General features: G+C 29.9%; 1 protein-coding gene across 2 annotated transcripts; it reads right to left on the reverse strand.

Moving 5' to 3' along the window:
* Nucleotides 1-10,326: 10,326 nt before the first annotated feature.
* LOC129892486 (ubiquitin-conjugating enzyme E2 28) lies at nucleotides 10,327-13,850 on the reverse strand. Of its 2 annotated transcripts, XM_055968060.1 has the most exons (5): nucleotides 13,769-13,850; nucleotides 12,359-12,452; nucleotides 11,815-11,942; nucleotides 10,736-10,840; nucleotides 10,327-10,652 (listed from the first exon to the last, which is right to left on the reverse strand). In XM_055968060.1, the coding sequence occupies exons 2-5, from the start codon at nucleotides 12,426-12,428 to the stop codon at nucleotides 10,509-10,511; spliced, it is 447 nt and encodes a 148-aa protein (XP_055824035.1). In that variant the 5' UTR covers nucleotides 12,429-12,452; nucleotides 13,769-13,850; the 3' UTR covers nucleotides 10,327-10,508. The 2 variants fall into 2 exon arrangements, with proteins under 2 accessions (XP_055824035.1, XP_055824037.1); XM_055968062.1 differs by lacking the exon at nucleotides 13,769-13,850 and having other exon boundaries at nucleotides 12,359-12,467.
* Between the last annotated feature and the right edge of the window lie 179 nt (nucleotides 13,851-14,029).

The raw sequence follows: 14,029 nt of genomic DNA on the forward strand, positions 1-14,029 counted from the left end.
TATTATTTTTATTTTTAAAAAATGAAGTAAAAGGGAGAACAGTTCTTTTCTGTTGAGCTACTGTTGCCGCTATTTTCTGAATCTCCTCGTTTGACTCGCTTTAATTTGTTTTACTCTATTTAAGCCTAAAAAAAACGATACTGGAAAAGAAAATTAAATTTTTCTAATTTTTTTAACTTATAAATTAAATGTTTTACTAATTTTTTCATTCGGAAATTAAAAATATAAGATAATGTTTTCCTTGTTATGATAATTAAGTCTAGATTACGTTATCCGAAAACTTTGCCAGATTGGAAATGAAAATAAAAAATTGTTATTTGAGGCTCTTAAATATATTCACATTATTTCCTTTCAATTCAATAATTGTTGGTATTTTTTTTTTATCTTTGATTAAGCAAGTTTTAATATACAACTCACATATTTGATCATTTTAATTTGATGTATTTTGGAGTCACTTCTATAAATTTATTTATACTACTTTTAGAATAAACGGAAATGAAATTAAAAAACTGTTACATTTGGATATGATGTATAAGAGGGAAGTCATTAATGAAAGAGGCTCTTAAATATATTCACATTATTTGAGCTGTGAATTTATTATATCCAATTTAATATACATGTATTTTGGTTAAGATTTTAATTTTTATGTATTATAATTATTATATAAAGAGTTTTTATTTAAGTCGATTTAGTTAAACGCTTATATCAAAAGTGCATGAGTAAGTAAATTATCATAATCAAATTAGTACTTCTTCTAGTTTCATTTTACTTCGATTCAAGATTTTTTTAAAAAAAATCAAATATCAAATCAACATGTATCGAGTAAAATAAAACGAAAAGTGTATTAGATTATGTATAATTATTGAAAACTATTAGGATTATGGCAACTAATTTGTTACGTTACCTAATAAACTCATTTGACCTTTGACTTATGACTGTTTTTTTTTTTTTTTTTTTTTTTGTGAAAAGTCTATTATAGTATTATTGTAGATCCAGGGATGAAAGGGAGGAGAAGATAAAAGTATACATAAAAATAACGGAGAAAACAATAGGTCAAACATATATCGTAAATTTTTTTATAATAATGTTGTTTATTCAGATATTTTTGAAATACAAATAAGAAAAATAGTAGAAAAAACGATAGGTCAAACATATACCGTCAAAATTTGTTGAAGCACTGTTATTTGTCCAAATATTTTTGGGTTATTATAGGAAATGTTATTATAGAAAATATATAATATAATATAATATAATATAAAAAATTAATTTTAAATAAACTTGATCGTTATAGTGAAATGTTCATTAGCTTTGAGTTCATTATTGTTCTTTTAATTTTCTTTTAATTTAGTAAAAAGATATATTCAACGTGCTCGTCCTCATTTAATAGATTAATTTTTTTGTTACGGTTATTGTTATAAAGAGGTCCGATTGCACCTATTTACATTTCATTTGAATTAAAAAGTCTAAATTTACTAAAATATTTTAGGTCTTTAGGAAATATATTAGTTTTATCCTCTATTAAATCTTAGGGGTATCATATAGTTATTGTTAGCAAATCATCTCATATTAACGGAGAATAAATTAAAATACTATCATATAATAAAATATATTAACCCTTTTAATCATGCAATTTATGTTGTTCTACTTCATTCTTATGTGTGATTATACTCGAATGAAGCGCACAAAATAGCCATTATTATTTGTATTTGTACTATGTAAACGTGTTAACTTTGTTAACTGTTATAACATACAAAACATAAAAATAGATTGATTTAATGATGTTGGTGGGCTGAAACCCATCTAGTTGAATTTATTTTGGTGAAATTAGTTGGTTGTTACACCTTATTATAGACAAAAAGATTTTGTATAATTTTAGGAATCATATAGTGTAGGGAAGCAAATTATATTTTATTCCTATCCTTTATTAATTTATAAAAAAAAATTCAAATTTATTCCATTCAGATACATAACAGTCACCCAAATACATAAATGTTGATACATTATAGAACTTGTCTGTTGAGCTTCAATAGAAAATAAAAGGTAAAATTAAATGTCAATTCCACAAATCATTCAAAACAAATTGTTATCAATCTCTCTCAAAACTTTAAAAACTTCAAACAATTCAAATTTCAAATTTTCTTCTTCTTTTTCTTCCTCATCATCCATTTTTTTCTTTCTAGTCATCTTTCTTTTAAAAAAAAAAAATCGGAACAGGACGTCTTATAAATGCATAGATCAAAAAACACAATGATCACTCAGCAAATCTTATGGCTATGATGTACTCTATCATTTTTTTAATTTTTTTTTAGCTTTCTCATCTACAAATTTCTGATATATATGGATGATACTCTATCTTTTAGTAGTGTGATTATCCAATTAATTAGAGAAGGATGCATCTTCAACTTTTAAAATCGACTGCGAAAAATTATACAAAAAGAAAGAAAAAAGGTCGAGTGGTCGGTGGTTTAGGTAAGGACTTTGAGTCAAGATCCATGAATGACCATTGTTGAAAGTGTAAAAAAATTACAGGCGTTGGTACAGAGCAAAGAAGAAAGTGTAGAAGAATTTTGTCATCACGTTGTTTTGCTTTCAACAAATCAAATTGTTAAAAAATAAAATAAAATTTGTTGTTCATCTTTTTGTGATATATATAGGTTCAGATTTTTTATGTGTCTAGTTGTCTTTCTTTCTTAGATTAATGTATCATGCCTTTATTTCAATATTATAATACATTACATTTTTATCATGCACAATGTATTGTGTTCAAATATTAAATTTGATACATAACCTTAATTTATTAAAACACAAATTAGTATATATCATGTTCATAGTTATATATTTGATACATAACTATTACAATTTTTTTTTATTTTTTACTATCAGATACATACACCTTAACTTATTCAACTAGAAGGTTATGTATCTGTAGACATTATCAAATATAATTGTAGATATATAAACACTAATATTTTTATAACAATATCAGTTTGTATCGTATTCATTGTTATGTATATGACACAACATTGATAGAACAACTGGTTGATTTTTTATTATTAATCTTTTTATGATACATATGAGTTCTGGACATGATGCATAAATTTAAATTTATAATAAATGTGTTTAATTTTTTATATTTTTTGAAACGATAGAGAAAATAAAAAAATTTGGTAAAAAAAAAGTGTGTAGGTAAATATTTTTTCCAAAGATTTTATGACAACCTCCTCAAGGAAAATGTTAATTCTTTATAATATTTAATTTTGATATTCAAAATTTAGAATCCACTTGAGGAGAACACTCTTTATAAAAGGTTATTTCTATTTTTTGGGTTTGAATAAAAAATCTGTAATTAAAAGTAAAGAAATTCAATTAATTTAATTGCATCTTATGTTAATAAATATAAGATATATTATCATTTAACATTTAAAATAATTATTTTTTCGGGATTAAAAATTCATCGATCCGATATTATCTGTAGAATCATGCTGATCTAGAATTTATTTGAGGAAAAACACTCTTTATAAAAAGTTATTTCTATATTCTTAATTTGAACTCGATATCTATAATTAAAAATAAAAGAAATTTCGTCCATCTATCCAACCGCATCTCATTATCATATAACCTTCAAAAAAATATTATTTAATATTTTTATTTAATCATTCAATATTCAAAATTTATTTATCCTCATAATATAAGGGAACATTCGTTAATTATTATAAAATTTTCTCATTTTCAGAGTTTGAACTCAACTGAGGAATTAGATCTCCATCCATTCGTTTATCAATATGTCAATTAATATCATAGATCCATCTTTGCGATAAAATAAATCCTTTTTTTTTGTGGATAAAAGAAAAACAATAATATTTTAAGGATATTGGGATGACATGTAATCACAAAAAATGTGATTTATTAGTGGCACAAATCATCAGTAGCCAAGTGGTTGAATAAAAGAGCACAATGAAAAAAGGCAAAATTTCATTAGGGGATCAAATCTTTTGAAATAATGTCATAACCATATCTATCCATAAAGAAAAGTCACCACTAATTCTTCTTTATATTTATGAAAAGAGAAAGAAGAAAGAAACAAAACTCCAATAACTTTTAAAGTTCAAAAAAAAAACATTTAAATTGTTTGGAGGAAAAGAAAGAGATGCAATAATGTACTTACAATTTCACAAAAGTAATTGAGACATCATAGAAGACAACAACATGTGAGAATCTGAAACCTTTTCTGAAGTATAATATCCCTAGAAGATTTCGTTACCCCATTTTCCCTCTAAATCTAAACACCATTTTTACCTTCATAAAATCTAACCTAATCTAAAATGGCAGTCTTTTATACATAAAATATCTCGTATTAACAGAATGTTCGAAAGGATACAATACAAAAAAAAATTAAAGAATCATTCATTCTAATATTATTTTCACCTGAGCGACTGTATACTTAACTTCGAAATTCTGATGAAATTCGATGTTTTGTTTAGCTAATAAATTAACAAGGAAGTAAAAATCTACCATACTACTTGGAAAGTTGGAAGTATTATTTAGTAGTATAATTTTCTTAGCTTGTACTATGTTGTCAAGAATTTTTATTTTTTTGTTTGTTTTTTTTATTCATGTCTGACATTTGTTTTAGCTCCTCATTAATTTGAATTCACGCTACTAAGGGTTTCTTTTTTAACTTCCAACTCTTTACAATAACTTTTCAAATTATTTTGTATCTTGTTATTTTGCTGTTATTCTTTTCTTATAACCTTCTTTCGTAAATTTCTCTTTTGAGCCGAGCGTTTATCAAAAATAATTTTTCTATGCATCCCACAAAAGTCATGCAACTCTGTGTATATCGTATCCTTCTTAGAGCCCATTTGGATTAGCTTATAAGTTGTTTTTAGTTTTTTTGAGTGTTTAACTGACCAGCTTAAAGTCAATTTGTGCTTAAAATAAGCCAAAAAAATAAGTTGGCTTATCCCACCTTTTTTTTAAGCTTATAATAAACATTTTTTTAGCTTATAAACAATTTAAAAAATATTTATCCAAACAGACTCTTAGACTAATTTATTTATAAAATTATACTAAATATATTATTATTATTATTATTGCCGAAGAATAGTAGTTTCAAGTACCTTGGGTCTATCATGCAAGGCAGCGGGGAGATTGACTATGATGTCACACATCGTATTGGGGCAGGGTGGATGAAATGAAGGCTCGTTTCCGGTGTGCTAGAAGGTGCCACCACAACTTAAGGGCAAGTTCTACAAAGTGGTGATTAGACCGGCTATGTTATATAGGGCGGAGTGTTGGCCAGTTAAGGTCTCTCACGTTCAAAAGATGAAAGTAGCCGAGATGAGAATGTTGAGATGGATGTGTGGGCATACCAGGAGCGATAGGATTAGAAATGAGGTTATTCGGAACAAGGTAGGAGTGGCCTCGACGGAAGACAAGATGCGAAAAATGCGACTAAGATGGTTTGGACATGTGAAGAGGAGAGACACAGATGCCCTAGTGCGGAGGTGTGAGAGGTTGGCCATGAATGGTTTCAGAAGAGGTAGGGGTAGGCCGAAGAAATATTGAGGAGAGGTGATTAAACAGGACATGACGTAGTTACAGCTTACCGATGACGTGACCTTAGATAGGAGGGTGTGGAGGACCCATATTAGGGTAGAAGACTAGTACATAGTCTTGTTATTCCTCCATATTAGTAGGAGCATTAACGCAATATAATTTCTTGTGCTCTGACTTCTATTATTATCTTTGTATTACTTTCTGTACTTTGATTACTCTATTTTATCTGTGTCGCTTTCGTTATTTGCGTTATTCATTATTTTCTTTCTCATATCGCTTTGAACTTCTTAGTATTATCTGACCAGGGGCGGAACTACAGGGGTGCGAGGGGTGGCCACCGAACCCCCTTCGTCGAAAAATTGCACTATATATATATACTGTGAATTTTTTTATTCATGTACAAATATTATTTTTGCATCCCCTTAACAAATGGAGATTGTGGATTAGTGGATAAGGTGCATGTGATTAAGCCTGCGGTCGTGGGTTTGATTCTCAACAATGACACATTTTTTTACTTTTTTCATCCAGTCCCTTATTTTTTAATTTTCTTGAACCCCCTTATCAAATATTCTGATTCCACCCCTGTATCTGACCTCTTTTTATGCTTTTTTTGAGTCAAAAATCTCTCGAAAACAGTCATCATACCATGATAGAAATAAAGTCTGTATTGACTCACGTTGTGAAATTTTACTCGATTGTTATTGTTGTATTGCCAAAGAAATTAAAGAGTATCTAATGAGTGCAGTAGTGTAGTGATATATGAGGCGCAATAACCAAGACAAAGAGGTTAAAAAGGAAAGAAAGTCAGAGAATTGAGAGAAAATGGAAAGAGATAGACAAGTCACAATCAAAACATTACAGTAAAAGACAAAGACCACTGTAAAAGAACAACCCTATCTGTCTTCTTTTACAGTTTTACAACTAGTCTCCATCAAAATTTCTGCACAATTCCCCTTTTTTTACTTGGATATTCTTTTTAATTTAATGTCAAACATAAATTAGTTTATTTGCTACACCTACCCTAAAGATTACTTTTGCACTTGAATACATGATCGCAATTTCACCTTATTGAGAATCTAAATATACAAATTATAAGGTAGAAAATTAATAGGTAATTTGTAGTCTAATTTTGAATATTGTTTTATTTATCCTTCTATAATAGTGAGTGTAGTTACTCTTGATTCTCATAAAATTTATATATACTCTATTATTTTTAAATTTCACTTACAAACAACAACAATAATATATTTAATGAAATCTTATTAAATAGGATCTGAAAAGAATAAAGTGTACACAAATTTTATCACTATCTTACAAAAAAAAACAACTATTTTTAAATAAATTTCACTTACGAAATTATATGAAATATGTTGCTATATATAGTAGGACAGGGTTTAGATGGACACCCCCACATGTTAGCAATAAATAAAATAAGAGGACAAAACACAGATCTTTTGAGCTATCTTTTTCACAAGGGGTACGGTACGGTTTTGTTTACAGCTTATTACAATAATTTAATGTTGTGTCACTATTATATAACATTTGCAATTCTTTTAGCATATAGTTTCTCTTCTGACACAATATTAATTAAAGGTACCTTGGTAAACTTTTTTCGAAAAAATTCTCTATTGATTGACTCTGCTTTAATCACTTTCCTTTTTCTGTTTTTCTTTTTAAAGGGTGTTGGTTATTATAAGGTTGGTGAACTTATTTTTGGTATTAAATATTTTTTTGTCCTCTAATATTCGCTAGTCGAAATCTCGATTAATTTGAATTTATCGTGTAAAATTTGTTAATGGAACACATTTTATATGATGATTTTATTTTATTTTTAGAAATTGAATCTGAAATATATAATTAAGAATGAGAGACTCTATTCATCATACTAAAATCTCACGTGATAACGAAAAATAACAAATATCTAGTAGAAAAATTGAGGTTCTAGCTGCGTAAGACCCATTAAAAGAACAAACACTCCACATCAACATATTTCTCATTCTTAGAACTCAAATCTAAGACATTTAGTTAAGTTTGAAGAAATCTTATCAGTCCCACTACACTATTGTATTTAGGGGTGTTCATCGGTCGCTTCAGTTCGGTTTTATGTATTATCGGTTCGGTTTTATTGGTTCGGTTTATTAGTTTTCCATTTTTAAATATGCCAAACCAATAAGATATTTTTTATCAGTTTTTGATTTATCGATTTTTGATTTACCCAATAAGAAAATGCTCATAAAATAAATATATGTATTCACACTTCTCTAATAGTTTTTCGGTAAGCCTATAAATGCTTTGATATACTAAAATAAAAAAGATAATGAGAAATTGCATCAATAAAAGCATATATAGTACAAAGGCTACAATTATATGTTACAACCAAAACATAATATGAAATTTTTGATGTTAACCAAATTATATACGTTTACGAACTTGCAAAAGCTACAATTACAAAGTAAAACTAAAACTAAAACCAAGCAGTCAAACAAGACAATCTTGAATAATCTTAATTCTTATTTTAATCTTTAAGTTTTGTGTAAATACTAAAGCGGCCTAGTGTGAAGTAGAAATACTGTGAAGACTAGCATACTGTTATGTTAAATTATTACTCATATTTAATATTTATGAAGAGTAAAGTAGTATAATACTACTGTCTTAATGAGTTATCCATTTACCTAATAATTCAATACTAAAAATCGATAATGAACCGATAATTCGATAAATTTTTTATAAAACCAATAAGAACCCATTAACCCAATAACATTTTTTTTGGTTCGATTTATTGGTAGGTTCGATTTTTGTACACCCTTAGTTGTATTGGCCGAATATAACAAATATATATCTAATAAAACAATCGAGTTCGCACCTTTTAAAACCCATTGAAGGAACAAACATTCCCAATCAAAATTTTGTTTTCATATATACAACTCCTATCCCTGACATCTAGTTTAAGTTCAAAGAATTTTTTTTATCTTACTATAATCTTTATATCAACCAAAAAAATAAATTGAGGTTCACGTAAGCTGGCATGAATAAGATTTTCTTATAACAGTTTTTTTTTTTGAAAGGGTAATTAATTTTTGTAGTCCATATTGATGTACCTTTTCAACTGGGGCAAGCCAACATGCCATTTCTTCCTACATCTGACCACCCATCACAGGTCTTGTTTCTTTGTGACTATTTTTTTTTTAAAATCATATTCTTCATACTTTTACTCCCAAAGTCACTTTCTAAAATTTCCTGCAAGGTTTACGACAAGTTATATCTTTAATTCATCAACAATGATATATGGAAGATTATTCTACTAATTAATTAAACCTTTCACTAACATATTGTCACTTAACTTTGGTTTCGTGTAATATTAAAATTCAAATGCAAAGAAAATATCATGCCGACAAGGCAAAGACACGTGTCTTCATATCTTTCACTAAGCGCTGAACATTTTTTTGTTTGATCATTCGATGCTCAAAATTCACTGATCTTACTAATTTATAATCGTGCAATAAAAAAATTACTATGGATAGCTTTAGTACTTTTATTTTTAAAATTCAAACTCAAACCTCGAGTTAAAGGTAATTTTTTTTTTACCATATTTGAAAATTGAAATAGCATTTTCAATAGTACAATAACAACATACTCAATATAAATTGATAAATAAAGTTTGAGGAGAGAAATATATACACATCTTACGTGTATTTTTGTGGGATAAAAAGACTATTTCTAATACAACCTGTCTCAATTCAAAAGAATAGTTGTAGAAATTTGGAAGTACATGAAAAGACATTTTGAAAAGAAAAAAAACAAATGTATGAAGTGAATTTGATTAGTTTTTTAATGATTTTACTCCAATAGAGACTTCTACTTTACTTCTGTCCTCCCATATGCCAATTTTATGCCGACATCTTTGTAATCTTGTTAGTTTTTTTTACTCATATATAGCTGGCTAAACTTAAAAATATGTCAACACTCTGATACAGTAGAGAAGATGGAGAGGACCACTTTACCTATTTGTATACATCTAAATAGTATATTTACATATTCTTTTTGCTTTGTGCTAACCAGAGAAAGAAGCTTAAAGATTTTCAAATTCTTTCTCCATACTTAGTACATAAGAACAAGAAATTTGAAAGATGAAGGTGACATTTCCTTTGTGGTCCAATTCATAGGATATTGTAAAATTCCTTTCGTCTTCTGTAATATAATGTTACCAAGTTTGTTCTTACTGGACTCTTTGTTTTACATGCCAACTTTTCCACCTTACCTTTGTGTAGCTGGATAAAGTTTCTTCTCTTTTTCTGCCTAAAAAGCAAAAACTACCAAACTATATTTGACCAAATTTGGCCCATTAGCCAAACAGCCAACAACGTTACCCCATTCTTTGGCGAACGTTAACCAACTCTGAACAAATAGTCACTTGTTCAATCCCTGTAATTGAAAACTAACCACTATCATCGAGTTTCGACATTAAACAACAAAGTCCTCGAATGATTGTACAAGAATGCAGAAGATCATTATATAAAACACATGAAATCTTTTTCGAATCCTATTTTGATCAAAGTGTAACTGATCACAAGAGATGATTCCTTCTCAGAGCAAGCCATAGTTAAGGCTTTCAACCAATTAGTTGAGCAGTTGAGAAGCAGACCAAGCCCAAAACAAAGGCTGAGAATGGACACAGGCTGATGGGGAGATTTTTGGGCTGGTACTTGTGCATAAAATCCTCATACAAGTTATAAAAAAAATATTGCAACGCAAAGAGATGTATCCATATGTCAACAAAAACATATCTGAACTTTACCAAATGATAAATCTTTAACCAGTCAAACACTAAAGGGCCAAAATACCAGAAAACCAAAAACACCAATATCAGAAAATTGTGCACCATGTCTATTTTTATTTACTACAATAGAATAAAGGTCCGATGATATTCATGGAAGTAGAACCAAACGTGTTCAACCCATGGCGTATTTCTGGGTCCATGATCTGGCAGTGCTCTCATACTTCACTCTGTCTGTCTTGTACATGTGAGCAATCTCTGGCACTAAAGGATCATCTGGATTTGGATCAGTAAGCAAGGAGCAAATGGAAAGCAGCACCTGCGATTTACCAGTATAATCGTCACCAAAATGTATAAATGATGCAGAAACTTTAGAGATGAGCCAAGTATGATATACTTTACCTTGGATACAGTAAGGGCAGGGCTCCATTGTTCCTTTAGGATATCAAGACAAATACTACCATTACTGTTGATGTTCGGGTGGAAGACTTTAGTTTTGAAGGAGACCTACAATATTCATAGCCAAAAGAAAGTAGACATTGAAAATCCAATCACTAAAAGCAGGACCTTGCAACAAATTAAGAATTGTGAAATACAAGGAAACTGGCTTTTGCTGGTATTTACATGTAACAAGCAAAAACAATAGCACTTCTTTTCGTGAATAAAACAAAAACAATAGCGCTTTCACATACCTGTCCTTGGATATTCCAAGGAAGCAGAAAAGTCTTATTTAGTGAAACTCGAGTATAAATCATTAAAGCAAGGACTACAGAAAACACATCAAGGGCAAATAAAAGTATGGCCAACATCCATACTTAAATCAACAAGACAAAAATGAACAACACCAATGGTTGTCTAGGAATGTAGATGCAGCCTGCAGGATTCTGCGTCTCCTGAACAATCCTAGGTGGCTTGAAGTACTCCATTTCCGTGTTCCTTGGTTTAATATTTTTTACCAGTGTAGCCCTCCATCTCAAAGTTTGTGGATGGATATCATGGTGCAGGATCATTTCCTACTGCTTACTGGACTGTGATATGATGAGAACTCTTACAGGAAAGCTACCAAAAAACATAATTTAAACTTTATTAGGGAATATGAGTGAAGCTTACTTGGTTACCATCACAGCAAATATTGGAACATTAAGTTAGCATACAACAACAAAAACAACAAAAATCCAGTGTAATCCCACTAGTGAGGTTTGGAGAGGGTGGTGCGCGCACAGCCTTACCACTACCTTGTGAAGGTAGAGAGATTATTTCCAATAAGACCCTCAGCTCAAATAAAGCATATCAAATAACAAATATGTAAAACAAATACATTGGAGATCAGATTTAATCGACTGGAAACTCTTGCAGTAAATAGTTTTAGTCCATTGGAGAGACAGAATTGCTAAGGTAAGGAATGTTGGAAATAGGAGCAAGAGAACTTTTACAAAAAAAGAAAAAGAGAGAGACAATATTTGGCAAGACTTTAAAACTACCTTTGGGGGCTTGAATGGATAATCTGGGGGAAAATGGATGGACACAAGGAAAACACCTCCAGAAAACGGACTGTCAGATGGACCCATTATGGTAGCTTGCCAATGGAACATATCCTCACCAACAGGACCTGCAAGAAGCAAAACATTATTTCATTCTAAAACAACATCCAAGTTAAAATTATCCAATTTTCACAAATTCCAGCGCAAGTGCAGACATGTCCAACAAAATATTAACAGTCAAAAGAATTGTCACCTGTTACTCTGTCAATCCTACCCCAACCCACAGCAAAAATAAGGGGGAAAAGGGAAACAAAGAAGAAGAGGACCCAAATGAACAGAAAGTAATGACTACCCATCAGAGGGTGAGGGGAAGATATCAGATTATTTCCAGCACATATCTGATGTATCTTAAATATATTCCAACATAATCCAAGCTGCAGACGTGGAGAAAAGACAAGTTCTTAAGGAACAGCAATCGTAGAGGGGATACCTGCAACATGGAAATAAAGAGACATTAAGCAGCACAAGTAACATTCATATATACCTGCACTGCAAGAAGCAGGGGGGTCTTTCTGCAAGTCCTTCAATTCCTTCTGAATCCTCTTTGAAGCCATAACGAATTTGAAATCGACTTCTCACTGCAAATAGAAACCTAAATTGTTAATGCCAAAGGAAGGTCAAATCAGTAATTATAACAAGATATTAGCAAAATTTTGCAAAAAGATGATTACACTTCAAAATAATTTCACAGAAGCTGTAACTATTACACCTTTTTGGGGTAAAAGTATTGTATTAAGGAGAAGCAAACTACTGCAAAGTATTTAAATAGGAGTTGTAAATATATATACTTGGTGCTGCTCCTGGAAGTGCAGAGGGAGAGCAGGCAAGAACTATGATACATTATTTGGCAATCTCAGGTAAGAGGACAGGCAATGAAGTTCCAAACCAATGTAAAACACTTTCCCCACCTTAAAAAAGGATTTTTACCATAATCAATGGCCTCAAAATAATACAAAACATCAATAACAACAGAAACAATCACATCCTAGTCTCTATCTAAGAGATAATGATCCGAAGTTTATACTTGGAACAGGAAATGAAATAAATTAGTAAACTACTATAACTAATGGCATCAAATTACTACCATTAACACCAACAACAAGGGCAACTATTACATCCTAGTTTTTATAACACATATAATGATCAGAGACGTTCCCCACAACCTCTTCATCCCAAAATCTCTAGACAGTCAACACAACTAATGCTGGCATAGCCAAAACAACGTCTTCCTCCCATAATCTCTTAGATAGTTAACACAACTAATGCTGGCATAGCCAAAATTTCATTAAGAGGATCCAAAAATTCGAAAAGCAAATATACAAAAAAGCCAACGGATTCAACATCTACTATATATACATAAAAAAATAATTTTTAACCATGCACATACAAGAAAGGGGGTTCGTATTAACCCCTTCACCCTACCTAACTCCGCTCCTGCAGTAATGCATACTAACCCAAAACAAGAATCTCCAAAAAAAAAAAAAAAAAAAAAAACTCCTTTTTTTTCTTTTTTGTGTTGAAGAAAGTGAAAACTTAAAAAATTAACTTTTTTTTATTCAGTACATCAATTCCTCAAAATTAACAATCAACTAACTACTACTACTATATCTCTATACAAAAACTAAACGCAAACAGCTTTATGAATACTCTTTTCATCACGCCGCTCTATCCATTAAAAATTAACAAAACAGAGAACATCGACTACTTTATTCACATGAAAAAACAAAAACAAAACTTGGGCAAACCATCATATAAATCCACAAAAATTACAGCAAAAAGATTAACAAAAAAATAACAAACATCAAATTAAAACAACATGGTATAACAGTAATGATCGATTTGAAAAGAAAGCAGAGAAATCGATAGGGTTAAAAAATTCTTAAGGGTTACGAACCTTTTTTTGAGAGAGAATAGTTTTTCGTAGGAGACTGCTAAGAATAAGAATTTTACGACCTCAATATAAATAAGTAGGCAATTTTGACTCAGAAATATAATTATTATTATTATTATAATATATAGAAGGTAGAATTTTTTTTTTTTTTTTTTAAAAAAAAGAATTATATTTGGAAAAGGAAGAGTTTCCTCTAGGCGGTGGACACCTCATGCCATGCACGTGTTTTTACGACGCTTTTTTGCCTTTTCATTTTGCCTCTTT

The sequence above is a fragment of the Solanum dulcamara genome, chromosome 6 (genome assembly GCF_947179165.1).
Source record: "Solanum dulcamara chromosome 6, daSolDulc1.2, whole genome shotgun sequence".
NCBI classification, from domain to species: domain Eukaryota; kingdom Viridiplantae; phylum Streptophyta; class Magnoliopsida; order Solanales; family Solanaceae; genus Solanum; species Solanum dulcamara.

What these genes read in the sequence shown, in the direction of transcription:
- LOC129892486 (XM_055968060.1), bottom strand. Translation starts at nt 12,428, where the DNA reads ATGGCTTCAAAGAGGATTCAGAAGGAATTGAAGGACTTGCAGAAAGAC. An exon ending in CCCTGCTTCTTGCAGTGCAG is followed by an intron (nt 11,943 to 12,358) that starts GTATATATGAAT and finishes TGCTTCTTGCAG; the next exon opens with GTCCTGTTGGTGAGGATATG. An exon ending in CTGCCCTTACTGTATCCAAG is followed by an intron (nt 10,653 to 10,735) that starts GTAAAGTATATC and finishes GGTAAATCGCAG; the next exon opens with GTGCTGCTTTCCATTTGCTC.